Raw genomic sequence first — 18,763 nt, 5'->3', positions numbered from 1 at the left:
TTTAAAATACACATTCCATTCAAAATTATTTTTTTTTATACTTCAACTACTAAACACAAGAAAAGATTATTAGAATCATTTAAATATGCCTCTGTACATGTCCCTAGATATTAAAAGCAAAGCTAGATGGTCACTTATTCTGTGAATAAATGGAAATAGAAAAACAGACAATGTTTTAGTCAATGTTCATATTTCCAGCCACTAATGTAAACCCTCCAATCTGAATAATGTTTGTGTATATTACAACTTGTCTACTCTTCCAACTACATAACTCGATACAAGAAAATGCTTACAAATCCCACCTCACCTATATCGTTAACATCTTAAACATCATAAACAACACCACCACTTATTGATAAATTTTATTGGTTTATTATTTCAGTTCCTCTGAGAAATTTTAACTGATTCACACACACAAAAATTGCTTTTGATTGCTACCAAGATGGTTAAACCGAAATTCAGAATTTCTGAAGTCAAAAAATAGGCAAGTTCAATTGTCAGCATTTCCTATACAAACAGTATCACTCATTTTGCTTAAAGAACAAAACGTGTTGATAAACATACTGGCATATCCGATATATGAAGCTGGAAGTGCCATCTTAAAAATCAAAGTGGAAAGAAAGCCAGACTTATTACATTTGTCTCCATGTGTGCTTCTCATTTAAAATTTTTCTAAGTATTTAATTTGTAGCATATGTGATAAAGCTTCCAAATTCCTTATCTAAAAACTATGCCTTCTCCTAAAGCAAAATGTAGTATTCTGACTGACTTATAGTTTGAAAAAATTCTATGACTAGCCACTGGAAGGAAGACGCTCTCCCAGTATTTTAGTGTAAAACCTGAAATATGCTGAATTAGCATTTTATGCACTATATTTAGCAGTCAAGCAATTCTACTGCAGGACCACAGAGGATGAAATTCTCCTCTTAATAGGAAGAAGCTCAAATATTAAACAACTCAGTCACAGGGACATCCTGAAGACAATTGAATCCACAGGTTTTTGACAAAAAGAGTCCAGGATACTGACTATTTATGGAAACATTTTTCACTGCTGAGTTCTCCAAGTACAAAGGATCCCCCCCCAAGTAGAATGACGTTAATTTTTTAAGTCCAATATATAGTCACAAACAGACTTAAATTAAAAACATGAGTGATATTTCAGATGTACCTATTCATCTGTTTTACTATAGTTTAGGCTCTGCACTACAAATAATTATTTCCAGTAGACAGTTCTTTCTTTTTCCTTCCTTAGAAAAACAGTGAGTTTTAAGGCTCAACCTTAAACAACTGAGGCCCAAAGAAATCTTAACAGTAATCTGCTGGAGTCTTTCCATTTCCTTTAATGGCAATTGGATCAGGTCCTTTGTCAGCAGAAAATGTTTCCATTTGTTACTTAGCATTGGTCTTTCTAACATGTATGCAGCGTACCATACAGGTTATGTAAAATAAACAGGTTTTACCGCAAGCCTTTTTCCAGAACTATGTTTTTGCTGTTCTGTTTCTTGTCTTTCACCAGCATCTGTTGCAAATGCCAGCACTTGGTATCTGTTATAGGAAGTTTAAAGAAGTAAAAAAATAAAATATATCTTCATTGTTAATGCCCTTACACAGAGTAAAAACAAAATACAATAATTATAGTATCAGTACACTTACGCAGTGAAAGCACGGTCTAAAAGAATTGTTAGAAAGCCTACTGCAACACATCTATCATGAGCAAAGATGTTAAAATAAATATCACTGTAGGATAACTGCTAAGTCTAAAGGCAGAAATTAAAACAAATGCGTCTATTCAGATTTTATCTGGTGTTAAAATAAACTCAACTGCAAAAAATATTAGAGGATAGTAATTTAGGCTATAAAGAATACAGAAGCAAGAAACCAACATATTTATAAACTGTGAAATTAGAATTTAAATAAAAACGAAGCTTCTGTGCTCTTACTAAGTTTAAAAAAAACCTCCTAACCTACCCCAAAATACAGTCTGCTATACCTAACAGTTACACCCTCAAGCACACCCATTAAGTAAACTAAGTGGTTCTAATCCACTAGATAACAGTGAGCTGGCACCACCAGTTGACATATTTAGCAAAACATCGGAGGTTTGAGGATTTGGGTTTTTGTAACTGCCAATCAACTATACTATGAAAAATTGGCAATGAAGACAAAAGATGCCAACTGCTATAAGACTCCACATATCTATCCATCCTCATTTACACCTATGCAATCCTCAACGTTCAAACTGTGTCTTCATTTGTTCTCCTGCAACTATTTCTTTCCTGAATTTGTGCGGGTGTCCAAACTTACTGAACTACCCTGTTTTTAATGTATGCACATTAGGTAACCTGTAAAATACTAGTTTCCTACAGAAGTGAAGTAAACAATAACAACAACAAAAAAAATAAACAGAACCAAATAACTTGTACAAAAGATAGCATTCTGTTCTAGAAGCCATGGAACATCAGCAGCTCATATGTTCAAACCAATACAATTCTGCAGATTCCAATTCAAGTATAAAAAAGAGAAGTACATATTTTTGTATCCTGTCAAAGTTATACATTAAAATTATGACACCGGGACCCATCACATTTCAGATGCAGGTATTGTGGTGCTCGTTACTGAAGGATTTTAATTTCTAAAATCATTTACTTACAGAAGTAAGCTATGTACTTCGAGTAAGAATTGCTTAAGGTGTATGATATGACCTAGTTAAAAATACTGAGTATTAGCTTTTAGTACAACTGTCATGTCTTTAAGCATCCTCCATGTGAATAAATTCACTTTTTCAGTTTAACACATTTATAAGAGAAGTTGCAGATTCTGACCTAGTAAAATTTTCCATATTCACCATATTTTATTGATAGTCTTGGCTAGCACATTATAATTTTATTAACTAATCAGGGACTAATACACCGTTTTCAAAGCAAAATCCCACTGAACAGGAACATGTACTGGTATTTAAGTACCATGACCTGCACACAAACCTTTCATCACAAAACTCAAGCAACAGACGACCAATGCAAACTTTCAATTCATCTATCATTTAAGTTAAAAGCACTTTACTTTTAGATCTCAAAAGAATCCAGAATCAACACAGGAAATATTGCTTTCAAATTAAGGCATTGGTCTGTATGAGGTACCAGAAGGTGATTAATTTGCAATTGGGCAACTTGTTCTGCTAAAAAACACTAGATGTAACTGCTATATTTTTCATTTACTATAATAAAACAAAAAAACCCATGTTTAATACAACCATGAAAATAAACTCTTCTCTCCTTACCATGTCTATTTCCTTCACTTTAGAAAGATTACTTAACTGTATTCCAATGTTCTAATAGTTCAGACAGACACTAGAGATTGGCATGCCACAGTGTCTTTACAGTTGGCACCAAAGACCAGTAACCTGAATTGAAATGAAGAATCCTTTAAAATTATACCTTCCTAAAATCAAGATAGCACACTTGTGAATAAGTGACAGACTGAGGAAAAATTTCAGCCACGTTTGTTGTAAAATCCAAGAATCTAAACATAATGAAAGCATACGAGATACTCATTTTAAGAAAAATATTTATTTCTTAACAATATTAATAAATTCTAACTTATTTCTTAGAAAAATAACATAAATTTCCTACTAAATTACTTTTACTTGCAGCACATATATCTTTTCATGTATTAAGAAAACAGTACGCATTGTCTATTATCTGCTCATGCAATATCCAGAATCCAAAAGCCATCTGATCAAGTTTAAGCACCATAATAAAAAGAGTGTATCCAGGTGATAGAGCAGGGTAATGTGACAAAGCATTGTGTTAGATTAACACAGATCAGATTCCTAATTATATGCAATCTATAAAAAGTGGCTTTCTTATTTTCTTTGATATGATTACTTCTGAAAAAATCCTTAAGATACTTGTCTTCCCATTTCTCCAGCTGGACAGATTCTTCTGAATTGTAGACCTACCCTCTTTATATTAGCCACTTCCAACGCTCGCCTCACTACAGCCTCCTTTCAGGCAGCTGTAGAGAGTTATAAGGTCTCCCCTCAGGCTCCCCTTCTCCAGGCTAAAGAACCCCAGTTCCCTCAGCTGCTCCTCCTAAGACTCGCGCTCCAGATTCTTCACTAACTTCATTGCCCTTCTTGTTCATGCCTCCTTGTCAATGTCTTTCAGGTAGTAAAAGGCCCAAAACTGGGGCCTTTCCTTCTTTCCTGCAACTACCTACCACCTGCTTTGGGATACAGTGTTAGGAAAGGCAACAAAACTCAGACATAACTACTTTTAATTTGCTAACATACTAAATAATAGTACCAAAATATGCTGTAATTACTGAATGTGAACACATACTTGTAACTCTCAACTTGTCGACAAGAAGACACTGTAATGAAAGAATCTGTCCGAGAGCTGTAAGTCAAGGGACCAGGCAGAAGAAAACCAGGTAAAAAACGGCCAAAAGCATAGCTTTCCTGTTCAAACAGCATAAGCATCCCATCCATGGACTGTATGCATATCAAATCTCGACCTAAGGAAAGCAAAAAAAAAAGAAATACAAAGGAAACAAATCAATGTTATTTAAATAGTTTCAATCTTAAAATTGCTAGTAAATTAAATTTGTACTTATAAGTAACCCTAACAAAAATAAGATTAATTTTAATTTACACAAGTGTTTACCATGAGAAAGAACACTAAATAGTCCAACCTCAATAAAAGCTTATTTACTAAAATAAACAAACTAGATTTTGGGGGGAATAACATTCAGAATATATTAAGAGCATAAAAGAGTTAGATATTGTATTTCAATCCAAAATCCTTGAAGATATAACTATTACCATTTCAGTTTCAAGAAATGTTTCAATACTCCCAGAACCGCAAATTATTCTGGTTCTTAAATGTCTATATACCTTATAAGCAGTCATAACAACTGTGGTTTAAAAATAACATATTCCACTCTCTGAAATCTACTTAAGCAACATAACAGGAAGGCCCATAAGGATGTATTGTGAAAATAATACACACTTTCCATTCACATTTTCTCTCTTCTAGGAAGGAAAAAACAAAACAGGCCCACTCGGAGTTACCAATAAGACTAAAAAAACTAAATTAAAAAAAAAAAAAAAACAGTTTGGAGTAAATTACTTCAAGCCTTGTCCATTATTCAGCCATCTCGAGACATGACTAAAAACATGACTTGTTATGCCTCAAGTATACTAATCTAAATTCCAAGTCTCATTTTAAAGACTTCTGAGATCAGAAGCTGATTATCTAGTTAGCATTTCATATGCAAGGTAGACATTCAAACAATATTTTGTGTGCATTCAAAGTGAGAGCTATACCAGTAAGACTAGCACCTTCTGAAGCTGACAGAAGTATTTCTTCTGAATTCAGAGATAAGCCAAACAAAAAATGAAATACTTGTAATTCAGAATGTCTATTCACCTCCATTAGAATACTCCATTTTGTTTCAGAAATCATTCTTTTTGCATGAAGGACCCAAACAAATTGTTTTTTCACTAAGCTCTACCCTCAATCCTTTAAAAACTGTTTTCTAACATAGGAAGGTGAAGCAAAACAAAAATAGACTAAATCATTCTTACACTTAAAGGTAATAAAGGTCAAAGAGATATTCAATATCTGAAAAAAAACAAATGTAAAAGCACACTGCAAAACACTGTCCAACTTCACTACGATTCTTCATAGAATCTTTAACTACTTAAAAGTAAACAGTAGTGCAATAGACCAGCAGTAAATCATATTACTTGTCCTTGTGATCAAAACATAGAATAAAAATATAGTTTAGGGTAAAAACAGAAAAAAAAAAATGAAGGAAGGTAAAGCAGCTGGGTTCTTTCCACTTGCCTTCCATCATCCCTTTTACAGAGTTTCCTATTTTTTTATAAACCATGTTGCAAATGTCAACCATTTGACAGGAAAGATGTTTGAAAATGTAACTCATGTCATTCATTTAGTAGAGGCAAAGCTGAATCTCTCAGTCTCTAGTGAAGAAGGCGACATACTTCAATCCTTCACACCAATAATTATATCGATAGAATTGTAGAATTTCAACAGCGTAATTTCAGGAGCACTGGTGACATCTCAAACGCTTCATCACAACACTTCTTTCTTCCCTTACGTTCTACAGAGACCTTTTCTGAAAAACTTAAAGGTCATTCTTAATTAATGCAGTCCTGTTGGTTTCATCTATTTAAGAACTACTGAAGTGTATCCATTTTGAGGGATAACTTTAACTGGCAGTATCAAGCATTTAAATTTTGCGTTAGAAAGGAATAATAGCATTTCCAATTGACAAATACATAAATTAAAATATAGGAAACAATTTTATTCAATATTAGAAAAATCCCTTAGCCCCTACTAAACATGAGAAGAGTACTGCATTGATCAAGAATCCTTGGAGGCTTTGGAAAGAAACTTAGCTAAGAAACAATGAAAACTCATCTTTTTAAGCTGCAAAGTGTCAGAATCTATACTAATAAATTAAAAAGTTATACAAAAGCAATTCAATGTGGAAATCATTAAAGTACTGCTCAAAAGTAGTCAGACTGACAATTTGACTTCAGTAACAGTCAAAATAATGTATCTTTTGGGGTTTTTTTTCTACTATTCTAAAGTTCGTAGCACTACACTGCAAACTTGAAATATTTCTGTTTCCTTTTCCATGTGCAGATTAAACTCATACAGCCTAATAGGAAATGTAAACTCTCTCCTTCTGTTAACAGCAAATGCAATTGACTAAATGTAATCATTTTTGAGAGAATTATGGGTTTGACACAGATCTCCAAAAGCATTTTCTAGCAAGACCAATTGTTTTAGAGCTGTAATTTTCCTAGGATTTTCTACACAGACTTTTTAAATTATAAAGCAGGGTGTAGGGCTTCTGTTCAATCTTAGAATTCATTGCTCATAAAAATCATAAACATATTCAACAGTATACAAGCACATTAGATATACATACACACATTCCCCCTTTTAAATGTGCCTAACTAGTACATTTTCTCTGAAATTGCTTGTATGAAGCAGCTTTATTAAGCCTTTACCATTTACCCTCTTCAATATTCTTCATACGACAAATTACAGAATTACCTGATTTATTCATAACTTGTAGCTGACATTCTGCACCTGAAATACATGGCATTCAAGAGGTTACAGCAGCTACTGATCGTATTCTGAATGAACATTTGGTTTGCTGCTTATACTGACTCTCTGAAACACTAGCCAAAAACACTTCAATGACTTTATTTACCTATGATTCAGAAATGAATGGAGTGATCTCTAAATAAGTACCTTACACACTTCCGTTAAAAAATAGAGCAAGATGCATATGTGAATTCGAAAGGTATTTAACATTAAGGTTCACGCAATCCTGCTTTTTGTCACTAACAGTTGACACAATCAAATACTATTACTGTAAATAAAATTTAAAAAAAAAAAAAAGAAAAATAATGTATTCGTAAAAGAACTGTAGCAACTATACAAGTATTACTTGAAGCACACTAAGGCTATGAGGAGAAAAATGAGCAAAACCCATCTAATGTTTTGCTACTGCTGGCAGTAACAGTCCTGCTCACCTCCTTCCCTCTGGGGCTCTAGCTCCCCTTGCTCAGGTCACACAGTTCCTCCCCACTCCCAAGCCAGGTCTGGTACTTACCCGACAGCCATTAAGTTGACAGAAATACACGATCCTGAATTCATAATGTTTTTAAAAAGCGTCAGATGAGGGAATCACAACCTTACATAAATTACTCCAGACAAGCATAGGAACTCCCAGGGGTGACCTGGAAAGGATGAAGCGTGACACGGCTCCAGGGGTGATGGTTAAGGACATGAAGACCTCACTGGTTTTCATAGAATCATAGAATAACCAGGTTGGAAGAGACCCACCGGATCATCGAGTCCAACCATTCCTATCAAACACTAAACCATGCCCCTTAGCACCTCGTCCACCCGTGCCTTAAACACCTCCTCTTGGATCCTTCTGAAGAAGGAGAAGGGCACAAGAAAGACAGGATATACCCTGTTGGCCAACAACTGGTTGCACTGCAGGTATCTACAGCAGTTTCATTTTATGGCCATATGACCCTCTTTGAGGATGGACAGCTGTTTGGAAGAGACAGAATCCCCTGATTAAATTCAGCAAAAGTATCCTTGCCAACAGGCTTGCCAACTCAGTGAGAGCAATTTACATTAGGAATGACAGGGGAGGGAGAGATTTTGAAACAATCAGGTGAAAGAGCGGTTGATATGCAAGCAAAATGCCCTGAGAAGACATGAACAGAAGGGACATAGCAATCAACAAAACAGGGCTGATTTGGAATCACTTCAAGCACAGGAATCCAAGTAAGGAAGTATCCGTGGAACAGCAATCTTAGGGATAAAGCTCTCATAGCCTTTCTGAGTGCTTCTGAAATGTTTCTGCCGCACACAAGGTATAGGGAGAAACTGGAAGTTACAGGGCTCTGACCTCATTGGGATCACAGAGACATACTGGGCTAGCTTACATGAGTGGAGTGCTGCAATGGATGCATTTAGACAGAGTAGGATGGTGATGAGGAGTTGTCCATTTTAGCAAAAAAAAAAAAAAAAAAGAGAACCCCAAATGCATAGAGTTCTGCCTGGGGACCAGTGATGAGCCAGTCAGGAGCTTAAGAGTCAGGATTATTGAGAAGACCAGTATGGAGGGCCTGCTATAGGCCACCTGATCAGGAAAATGTGGATGAGCCAACTTTCAGACAACTGGCAGAAGCTTCATATGGGTGGCTCTGGTTCTTCAAGGTGAAAACTTGAGCCGGCCTGGTATCTGTAAGGAGGACAACAGCAGGGCACAAGAAATCTAGGAGGTTTCTGTAACACACTGACAAAAATTTCCCAACTCAGGTGACTGATGAGCCAAACCAGAGAGGTGTTCTGCTGGACCTGATACTTACCGGCAAAGGATATGAAGGCTGGAGTAAAGCCTCAGCTACAGTGACTATGACATGTTTAGGAGGATGATCAGCATAAGTTCAGATGCATAAGCAGGGCATAAAACAGGACCAAAGCCCTAGATTTAGGGAGAGCGAACTTCAGCCTCGTCCCAGATCTGCCTTGTCATGGATCTCCACATGGACATTGAGCCATTAACCACTACTCTCTGAATATAACCCTCCAACCAGTTTCTTATCCATCGTACTGTCCATCCATCAAATCCATATCTCTCCAATTTAGAGAGGAGGATGTTGTGGGGCACCGTGTCAAGGGCTTTACCGAAGTCTAGATAGATCACATCTGTCGGTTTACCTGTGTCCACTATCTTCAAGAGGGGCAAGCAGGAAGATCCAGGGAACCTGGGAAGGTAATGGAGAAACTAATGCTCATAGAAGCCATTTCCAGACACATGTAGGACAAGAAGTTGATCAGGAAAAGCCAGGATGGATTTACAACGGTAAAAACATGCTTAACCAACCTGTCTTCTACAAAGAGGTGACTAGCTTTGTGGATGACAGGAAATCAGTGGATGCATTTACCCTGAGTTTAGGTGCTGCCTTCCACAGCATCCCCATGTTCAAGCTGATGAAGTCAAGCTGATAAACTCAACGCTACTTAAAGTGTGCAATTAGGTGGACTGAAGACTGGTTAAACTGCTGTTATTCAGACAGACCTCCACAGACTGGAGAAGTAGGTAGACATGAATGTCATGAAGGTCAAAGAGAAATGTGAGGTCCTGCCCCAGGAAGGAATAACCATCAGCACAAACTGGGGCCAATCAGCTGGAAAATAGCTCTGCAGAGAAAGACCAGGGGTTCACCTGGATGAATTATACCATGAGCCAGCAATGCGTCCTTGCAGCAAAAGCGGCCAACAGCATCCCAGGCTGCATTAGGAAGAGTGTCACCAGGAAGCTGAAGGAAGCTACTCAGTACTGGTGTGGCCACATCCAGACTACTGTGTCCTGTTCCCACCAGGGAAATACCGCAGCAAGTCCAGCAAAGGGCCACAAAGATGATAAACTGGTACACATTTCAGATAAGAAGCTAGAGAATTGAGGCTGTTCAGCCTGGAAAATACATGTTTCAGAGGAAATTATAGAACCATAGAATCACCAGGTTGGAAGAGACCTCTTGGATCATCAAGACCAACCATTCCTATCAACCAATAAACCATATCCCTGAGCACCACATCTACCTGTCTTTTAAATACCTCCAGGGATGGTGACTCAACCACCTCCCTGGGCAGCCTCTGTAGTGCCCAGTGACACTTTCGGTGAAAATTTTTTTTCCTGATATCCAGTCTGAACCTCCCCTGGTGCAGCTTGAGGCCATTCCCCCTTGTCCTATCACCTGTCACTTGCGAGAAGAGGCCAGCACCCTCCTCTCTACAACCTCCTTTCAGGTAGTTAGAGACAGCAATGAGGTCTCCCCTCAGCCTTCTCTTCTCCAGGCTAAACAACCCCAGTTCCCTCAGCCACTCCTCGTAAGACCTGCTCTCCAGCCCCCTCACCAGCTTCATCACTCTGCTCTGGACTCACTCCAGAGCCTCAACATCCTTCTTGGGGTGAGGGGCCCAGAACTAAACACAGGATTCAAGGAGCGGTCTCACCAGTGCCGAGTACAGAGGGAGAATAACCTCCCTGGACCTGCTGGTCACGCCGTTTCTGATCCGAGCCAAGATGCCATTGGCCTTCTTGGCCACCTGCGCACACTGCTGGCTTATGTTCAGTCGGCTGTCAACCAACACCCCCAGGTCCCTCTCCTCCAGGCAGCTTTCTAGACAGACTTCCCCTAGTCTGTAGCACTGCACAGGGTTGTTGTGCCCCAAGTGCAGGACCCGGCATTTGACCTTGTTAAACCTCATGCCGCTGGTCTCAGCCCAGTGTCCAGCCTGTTCAGATCCCTTTGTAGAGCCTCCCTACCCTCCAGCAGATCGACACTTCTACCCAGCTTAGTGTCATCCACAAACTGAGCCCTGGAGAACACCACTTGTAACCGGCCTCCAGCTGGAGTCAACTCCATTTACTACTACTCTCTGAGCCCAGCCATCCAACCAGTTTTCCACTCAGGAGAGTGTGCACCTGTCCAAGCCAGACGCAGACAGTTCCCTTATCAGAATGCTGTGAGAAACTGTGTCAAAGGCTCTACTGAAGTCCAAGAAGACTACATCCACAGCCTTTCCCTCATCCAATAAGTATCATCACCAATGACCACAAATAACTAATGGGAGAGAATGAACAGACAGAGATAGACTCTTCTCTGTGGCACTCATTTACAAGACAAGTGTCAACAAGTACAAACTGTATCACATGAAATTCCATCTGAACATCCTTCCATGGACATATTCAAAATAGAACTGCACACAGTCCTGGGCACATTTTACCTGAACCTGCTTGGGAAATGGAATTGAAGTAGATGAAGTCAAGAGAAGAATCATTCAAATAAGGCACTCAAGACGACACTGCTTGGTTTCTCTGATCTACTCCAAGGCACTATGGTAGATACCTGTTCCTCTAGGCTGTGAAAGTTCATGGGATTTAGTCCTATCCCATACTGCTAATCAGCAAAGAGTAGAAATCATTAAAAGAAACTTGAGATGGTTTGCACTTGTATGCTATCAGTGTTAATCATAGTATTATTAAGATCAGAAGAAAAGAGGCGGCCACTAAAAAAAGACCTCCAAGGTCATCAAGTCCAACCATCAGCCCAACACCATGCCTACTAAACCATGTCCCAGAGTGCCACATCTACATGTCCTTTGGTGATACCTAGCTTGCATCTCCCAACAGTTGCTGACATTATTATCACATTACTAATACAGTCCAGAAAAATTATGAGTCAGCCAGCTGTATAAAACTACAAGTAACCAGTAAAAGTACTGAGAAACTTGTACAAACACAGATCACTAGGAAAAGGTGCCAATCCACTGGTTGCCGCCAACCTCTCTAAGGTATAATTAACTTAAAGTATAACTATTGGATACTACAAATAACTAGTGGCATTTTTGACAACAAGAAAATAGTGCTTAAGAATCTAGATGTCTGTGTGATCATGGTTATTCTACATCCGTTATTCCAAAATCACATACATTCACATTCAGCTTTCACAGGCATACTGAAAACCCTCTAAACACATTACATTAGCTAACTGTTCAGTTCCACTATTATTTTACATCTTTCTCAAGAATACAGCCCTGTAAGTCTGGGTATAGAGTCTTCAAACTTCCCTTTCACAGTTTCCTATGAATTTCTCTGCCATCAGAAGTGCACTACAGAATAAACCTGCATTTGATTGCCCCACTTCCAGAAACTTAACTTTCCATGTATAGCTTCAGAGGAGCTCCCTGCTATCTAAAACATGAAGACAAAAACATTACAGCTATCAGCTTTAAAAACATTTAAAGGCACAGTAGTAGAACACATTTGTATTTTGGTTTCTGAGGCTTCTAATTTTTCATCTTTTCTTCCCAAGAAAGGTATAGATAGAACTAGGGGAAAAAATTAAAATTGTGCATAAAATAATTCAAAAAAATATTACAAAAATAATTATGTTTATGCTGCTATTCCGCTGTTTTGAAAAGTTCTAAATATTGCTTGATAGATCATACAATTTAAAGACATGAAAGTGAATGCCCTTACTAACACAGAAATCTTAAATATTTTGTAATAGAATTAAAATTCAGGTACTACTAGTTAGACTGATGCTTGTGGACAGCTTCTGAAAACAACCTTCAGGATTTAAGCTTTTCTAAAATATAAAATTTAGTTATTAATTTCTACTCTTCAGCTACAATTGGTATGCAGTGGTAATCTAGTAGATATATTACAATTCAAATAACAGAAGAAAGTAAAGGTCAGTAGAGGTGTTGAGGCGTTACTGCTTAAGTAAAAAGTAGTAATAGCTCCTGCTGTCATGTAGATTATGAATATCAATCTTATTCTTACCAATTTCATTACCTCATGAAAATGATGAATAGAAGAACTATAGCACATTCTACAATATATATGAAGCTACATGTCATTTCAGACATGGAAGCATTCACCTTTAACATTCATAATCCCTAATCATACACAAATATCATTGATAAAGTAGCTCCTGTTTTAACAGTTGTGATATGATTGAATATGACATGACATAATATGACAAGTTATTTAGAGAACTTAAATGATCTCCAAGCATACTGCAGTACTGAACCATACTGTCTAAAGAAAGAAATATACTTCAGGCACCCAAGACTGAATCAGTAATCACTCTTTTGCCTTTAAGAGCATAGCATCACTTCTTAATATACCTACCACTCCATTCATCATGTTTGTGTTGTTCTTACCCAGTAATTTTCAAATTTGGATTTTAACTATCTTGTACTAGTGGATCAAACTCCAATTATCCAAAACATTACACGTAAAGCATAATTAAAGAAAATTAAATTGTGCATGATCTCTCATTTCCCAACTTTTTATAGGTCATCTTATTTCCTCTGGCCATTTGTTTTTAATGTGTAGTTTGTGAATGGAGTTTTTATGCTTCACTTTAAGAAATGCAGTCTTCCGAAAGCTCAGCCAGAAATGTCCATTTCAAAAAAGCTTATTGCAGCCAGTTGGCTTTGCCAGTGACTTATTTATAAAGTGAAAATATAACCCATAGTGTTTTCTGCAGATCAGGTGGAATTACTTAGTGTACTCTACATAGTTTCAACAGCTTGTGCCTCAAGAGGAATGTCTCTCAGCCAGAAAGCGTTACTTTTAAGCACAAGTCCAGCTACTGTTGTTTTGCAGTTCTGTTATTCTAGGATGATATGAATATATTTACGTCACAGTTTTAAACCACAACATATTTTTAGAGCTAATGCAAGGCCAAAATGAGAGGCAGGTGGTAGCTCTTTGAAATACGCTTCTAATTAAAGCTATTTTGGAGCTCAATTTTTTTGCATGTTGATGATTTCCTCTACTCTGAGTCTCCCCTCTGGCATAAAATCATTTTGTAGTACATTATGTAATCACAAGGCCTGAGCACCATATGAAATCATGCAATGAAAAATACAGTATCAAATGAGATTAAATTAGACATCAGAAAAAGCTTCATGAAGTTACAGATTTCAGGGAAATATCAGTAGAGGTAACTTCATTGCCTTCATGGGCAATCAAAAGCTTCAGTGAAAAGCCTTGTATGGAAGGAAGCATCAGTGAAATAAAGTGAAAAGATAAGTTGGCATTTATAAGACACCCAGAAGCCTAAGAGCTCTTTAATGATATATGGGAAATGTTTTCTTAATTTGACAATAGAAAAGTTAAATCCACGGTGCACTGGCCAGTGAAGCAATGTACACAAACTGTAGTCCAACATACTGGGACAGAAATTAGCATCCTGACTGGAAACACAGTTCTCCTTCATTGTTGAAATCTGCCGTCCAAATTTTCTCCCAGCATAGAAGACAGTCTCCTCTAGTTCAAATCCATTTTGAAGAATTCAACTTGCTGCTGAGTGCAGCTCCTATAGCAAAACAGATCTGGGTCAACTGTGAGGAAGTCACTTCAGAAATCATTTCTGACTAATGGAAAAACCATTTGAAAATACGTGGGGCAGTTCTTAAAACAATGTATGCCTAAGAGCAAGCAAGTCTTCAGCTACTTCCCTAACCCATAGCAGGAAGCATATGTCAGCGTGCATTCAGAAAGAACTCTGAATTGACTATCACAATGGTCTGGTGGCTACTCATTGCATTTACTACAGAAGGGATCGAAGTTCAGGACTTCAGCTGCAGACGACCTGACAGCACTGCCAAGGTAGTGCAATACCCTGAACACACATAAAGAGGACAAGGAAAAGTATCCTGTATCACTCAATGCTAATGCATGTACCCTTCCCAAATGATACACAAAGTGTGCATATGCTCCAGCTGAGATTTACTAAGTGCTTTTCTTTCCAACAGGGAGGAAATAAAAATAGAGAAGTGGATAGGAGTTTAAGAGAAACTAAGGCAAGTGTGTAAGGAATCCTTATTCTACTGATGGTAGCTTTAATTATTTTCTAATCCCTTCCAGATATAAAAGTAGTGCATTAAAACATGTTCACAAGTCCCAGCACACAAGACGCTCCTTCTGCAACAGCCCACTTTGTAAGAAGTCTCCCTGGTCAGGATACAGGAAAACATGCAGTTAAAGCTGCCATGAGGAAAAAAAAAATATATATTCTTTTTTTTCCTCTGCCAACATGCTGTATTCTCTCTAACTAATCTCTTAAGATTTCTGCCTGCCATACAGCATAAGAAGGATTTTAGACAGAAAGGGAAAACTGAACGTTAAAGCATATCCAAAGGCCAATCAGCCCTCACTCGCACAATCAATCCTTTAGAGACCTGTGATATACTCCTTTATTCTTGATCTGACTATTACTACATAAGATGACATTGTTAAGTTATGAAACTTGGGGATGATTCCATTAAACCTTATAATGACCTGAGGTGGTGGAAGGACCCTTAAGAAAAACATTAGTATGGTTCAAAGGAGCACAAGAGACTGACATCCAATACACAGATTCGAAAAGTATCACAGCTGCAACATCCAGCACACAAGTTCCCACTGAAAGAAACCTGGTATTTGGCACTGTGTGGATATGGGAAATAAAGTCTACCCCCCAAAGAGATTATAGTACTAAAATGTGTTTATTACAACCTTCATATTAATCAAAGTTTTCCCCACATTCAAAATTATAGTGCAAGAAATAGTCTCAGAAAAAATGTTCAGGCAGTTGTGGAAGCAGCATCACATAGTTGTTCTTTTTACAACACAGCAGATTAATTACAGAGAGTATAAATTGAATGGGTCTTGAAAAGTGACCACTGAAAAATCAATATGCCCATGGTAGAATGACTGTATGCATAAATTAAACTGAATAATGATTCTTGAAGAAATGGTAGAATTCTTTTTCCTTAAATTCTGTTTCTTGCCTTAACTTGCTCAGTAACTTCTTTTCAAGCCCTGGAGACTGCAGGTATGTTCTTTAAAGCCCCTGCATTCATAGAGGTCTTGCAATACTGACGTATACTTTTTTCTAAAGAAGGTAGAAATTCTAGTCTGAGAGCCCTTCCAATGACAAGCTGTCCTCATCTGGTTATACATATGATACACTATAAAAATATTATAGAACTTCTTACTGAACTAGCTAATCTCCCACAAATAAAAGTAAAATAAAGACAAGTACTGTCAGCAGTTAGCCATCCAAATCGATAGCTTTTGACTGAGGAATTATTTAAGGCACATGGATGTTTTTAATGAATCACAAATCAACAGCAGACCTTTCACTGAACTTAATTAAAGTTGCATATAGACCCCATTTTGCAGTATTTTAGGTACTTTCAAAAGTTATCAGTAGCATCTTAAGTCACCATCGTGCACTAAATCTACCATCTTTAAAATTCTCTTTAAGATGGACCTGAAAACCTAAAACCAAACAGAACAAAATCCCTCTGTTAAAACCCAGTGAAATCCCCCATCTTTTCTCCAACTTCTCCATTTCTAGTCTCCTTAGCGTAAGAAACTTCATAATTCCTAAGCACTTCCCAAAACACTGATTCTTTGATAATTTTTTGATAGAGAACTGTTGAAAATATTTGCTGAAGAATGCTTTCTGAAATATGTGAATTCACATCTACAGAATTCATTTAAAAAATAGTTATTAATAAAGTCTAAGCAGTCTGAAGCCTACAATGCAAAACTGGGAGTTTACATTACAGAATTTTGGGTGGAACACCTATACCTATTCAAGAAGTTTCACATATCCTATTAAAATTAGAAATAAATAGCTTGACTAAATATCCTCAAAGACACCAACAAAATGCAGCTACTTCTCACATTCAGTTCATTTGTCTATAGGCCAGCAACCATCACACAGAAAAGACTAACTCTTACTTTGTGGTCAAATAGGTCAGTGAATTATTGTCTTTATCAAAAAAAAAATAATAAAAATAGCCATCCCTATTGATTTCCTTATTGGCAATCTCAGGAAACACAGCATAGATGTAACAAGCAGGAACAATTTGTTATCTTGTATTTTAAGACTGTTGGAAGCACATTGCAAATACTCAAATGATCTTATTACTTTGCCACTAACCTTGCAAAATAATATTTTCGTACTCTTGCAGGTAAGCAAGTTGACACATGCTTTCGTTCCAAACAATCATCATACTAAAGAAGCAGTTGAATATATTTTATTTCTGCTGTAATCCTTCTTTGCCCTTTTTATTCACTGTAGTCAAATACATTTGAGGGAGGGAGGTATTCATATTTATCTTTATTAAACACCATGCTTATAATCAAGACTTAGTCATGTTAAATAAACTGAAAACTTTAGCAAGGCTGCAGCATTATTTCTTTAAGTTATGAACACCTTATACAAGGGGCAACAGAGCAGGCAATCATGGCAATGCATGATGAAAATTAATTTTGAATCCAATTACTCAAAATTTTCTTTTTTCTCTGCTAAACTTTTTGTGCTGGATTGCTTTTTTTAAACTCCTCAGAACTCTCCTGTTCCCCTAAAAGTTTAAAACTTCGCCACTTGAAATGACAGCATTGTACAGCACCAGTAGGTTCCAGCAGGGAAAGGCTCTGCTACCTAGTAAGAATTACAATTAATGTAAGCTCAAGTCATGCTGACCAAAGCTTGCATTGCCCCCGAGGGGAAAATACAGCAGCCCTACACAAAACAAGTTTATAAAATTAAGTCTAGCTAAAGTTTTCCTTTTCCTTTTCTCTAGCTTCTTGAACTTCTAGTTATTTGGTGACACTAAGTTTTATTCATCTGCACATGCACAGCTGTCCAAGTTTCCCAATGATAAACCTATCAATAAGGACTAGAAGAAGTTGTGACCACGATCAACACCGACTGGGTACCACAAAACTGTAATTCTCCTCATGAATCTGAAGTAAAATTACCTTGTCACATTTTTACTGACCTTTATCTCCTGTTGCTAGTCTTCCCTCTCACTTCTGTACAGGCAAATGTCTTTGCATTCTTTTCTGTGTTTGGAGGATACACGCAAATCTAGTCACCACTACCTTATTAGGTACTTATTAGAACTTATTTCTCCAAGAAAATATCTCTTTAATTACATAGTAGAGCGATTTCTAACAGGAAGATTTGCACCGAACAGAATACCCAAAAGTACAATCAGTAAAAAGCATCATATATTATCATAGAATCATAGAATAGTCTGGGTTGGAAGGGACCTCAAATACCACCTAGTTCCAAACCCCCTGCCATGGGCAGAGACACTTTCCACTACATCAGGTTACTCAAAGCCCCATCCAACTTGGCCTTGAAGATACATTTCACCCCTCTAGGAAAAGCAACTGTCAAGGGCTTGGCGACCTTCCAAATAAATTTCTATGAGTTAGAGAATTTTTTGTGATGGAATAGTCATAGATGAACACTAGAAAAGATAAACAAAAGCTATATACACAGATTTCTGAAAAACCATTTAGATGATGAAAGGGACTAACTAGAAACTAAAACTGCCTTCTTTTGGATAAAACAAGTATGGGGCAGCAAACATCTGATAGACAAATATATCCACACAAAATTCTGGAACATCTAATAAGAAAATGCATATGAAAATAATAAAGCTGTACATAGGTTTGAAGTAACAGAAAATTCATCATGCCAAGCTATTTATTAGGCTGGGTAATAACATATAATGTACTCCTAAACTTTAGAGACAGCTTCTCTAAACTTCAGTAAAACATCTGATATGATCTCAGACCATTGTCTCACAGGAAACCAGAGAATAAC

The 18,763-nt window shown here is 37.2% G+C and overlaps 1 protein-coding gene across 1 annotated transcript in view; it reads right to left on the bottom strand.

The window, feature by feature from the left end:
• BBS9 (Bardet-Biedl syndrome 9) overlaps window positions 1-18,763 on the bottom strand; it is a 308,094-nt gene that overhangs the window by 272,246 nt on the left and 17,085 nt on the right. Inside the window, exons 6-7 of the mRNA XM_069859823.1 lie at window positions 4,341-4,515; window positions 1,461-1,545 (exon numbers count right to left, since the gene is read on the bottom strand). Of these exons, the coding sequence (XP_069715924.1) occupies window positions 1,461-1,545; window positions 4,341-4,515 (260 nt within the window). The remainder of the gene's footprint in view (window positions 1-1,460; window positions 1,546-4,340; window positions 4,516-18,763) is intronic.

This window comes from Phaenicophaeus curvirostris, chromosome 6 (genome assembly GCF_032191515.1).
Source record: "Phaenicophaeus curvirostris isolate KB17595 chromosome 6, BPBGC_Pcur_1.0, whole genome shotgun sequence".
Taxonomy (NCBI): Eukaryota; Metazoa; Chordata; class Aves; order Cuculiformes; family Cuculidae; genus Phaenicophaeus; species Phaenicophaeus curvirostris.
Note: the sequence above shows the minus strand (reverse complement) of the source record. Positions and strands in the feature narration are given on the sequence as shown.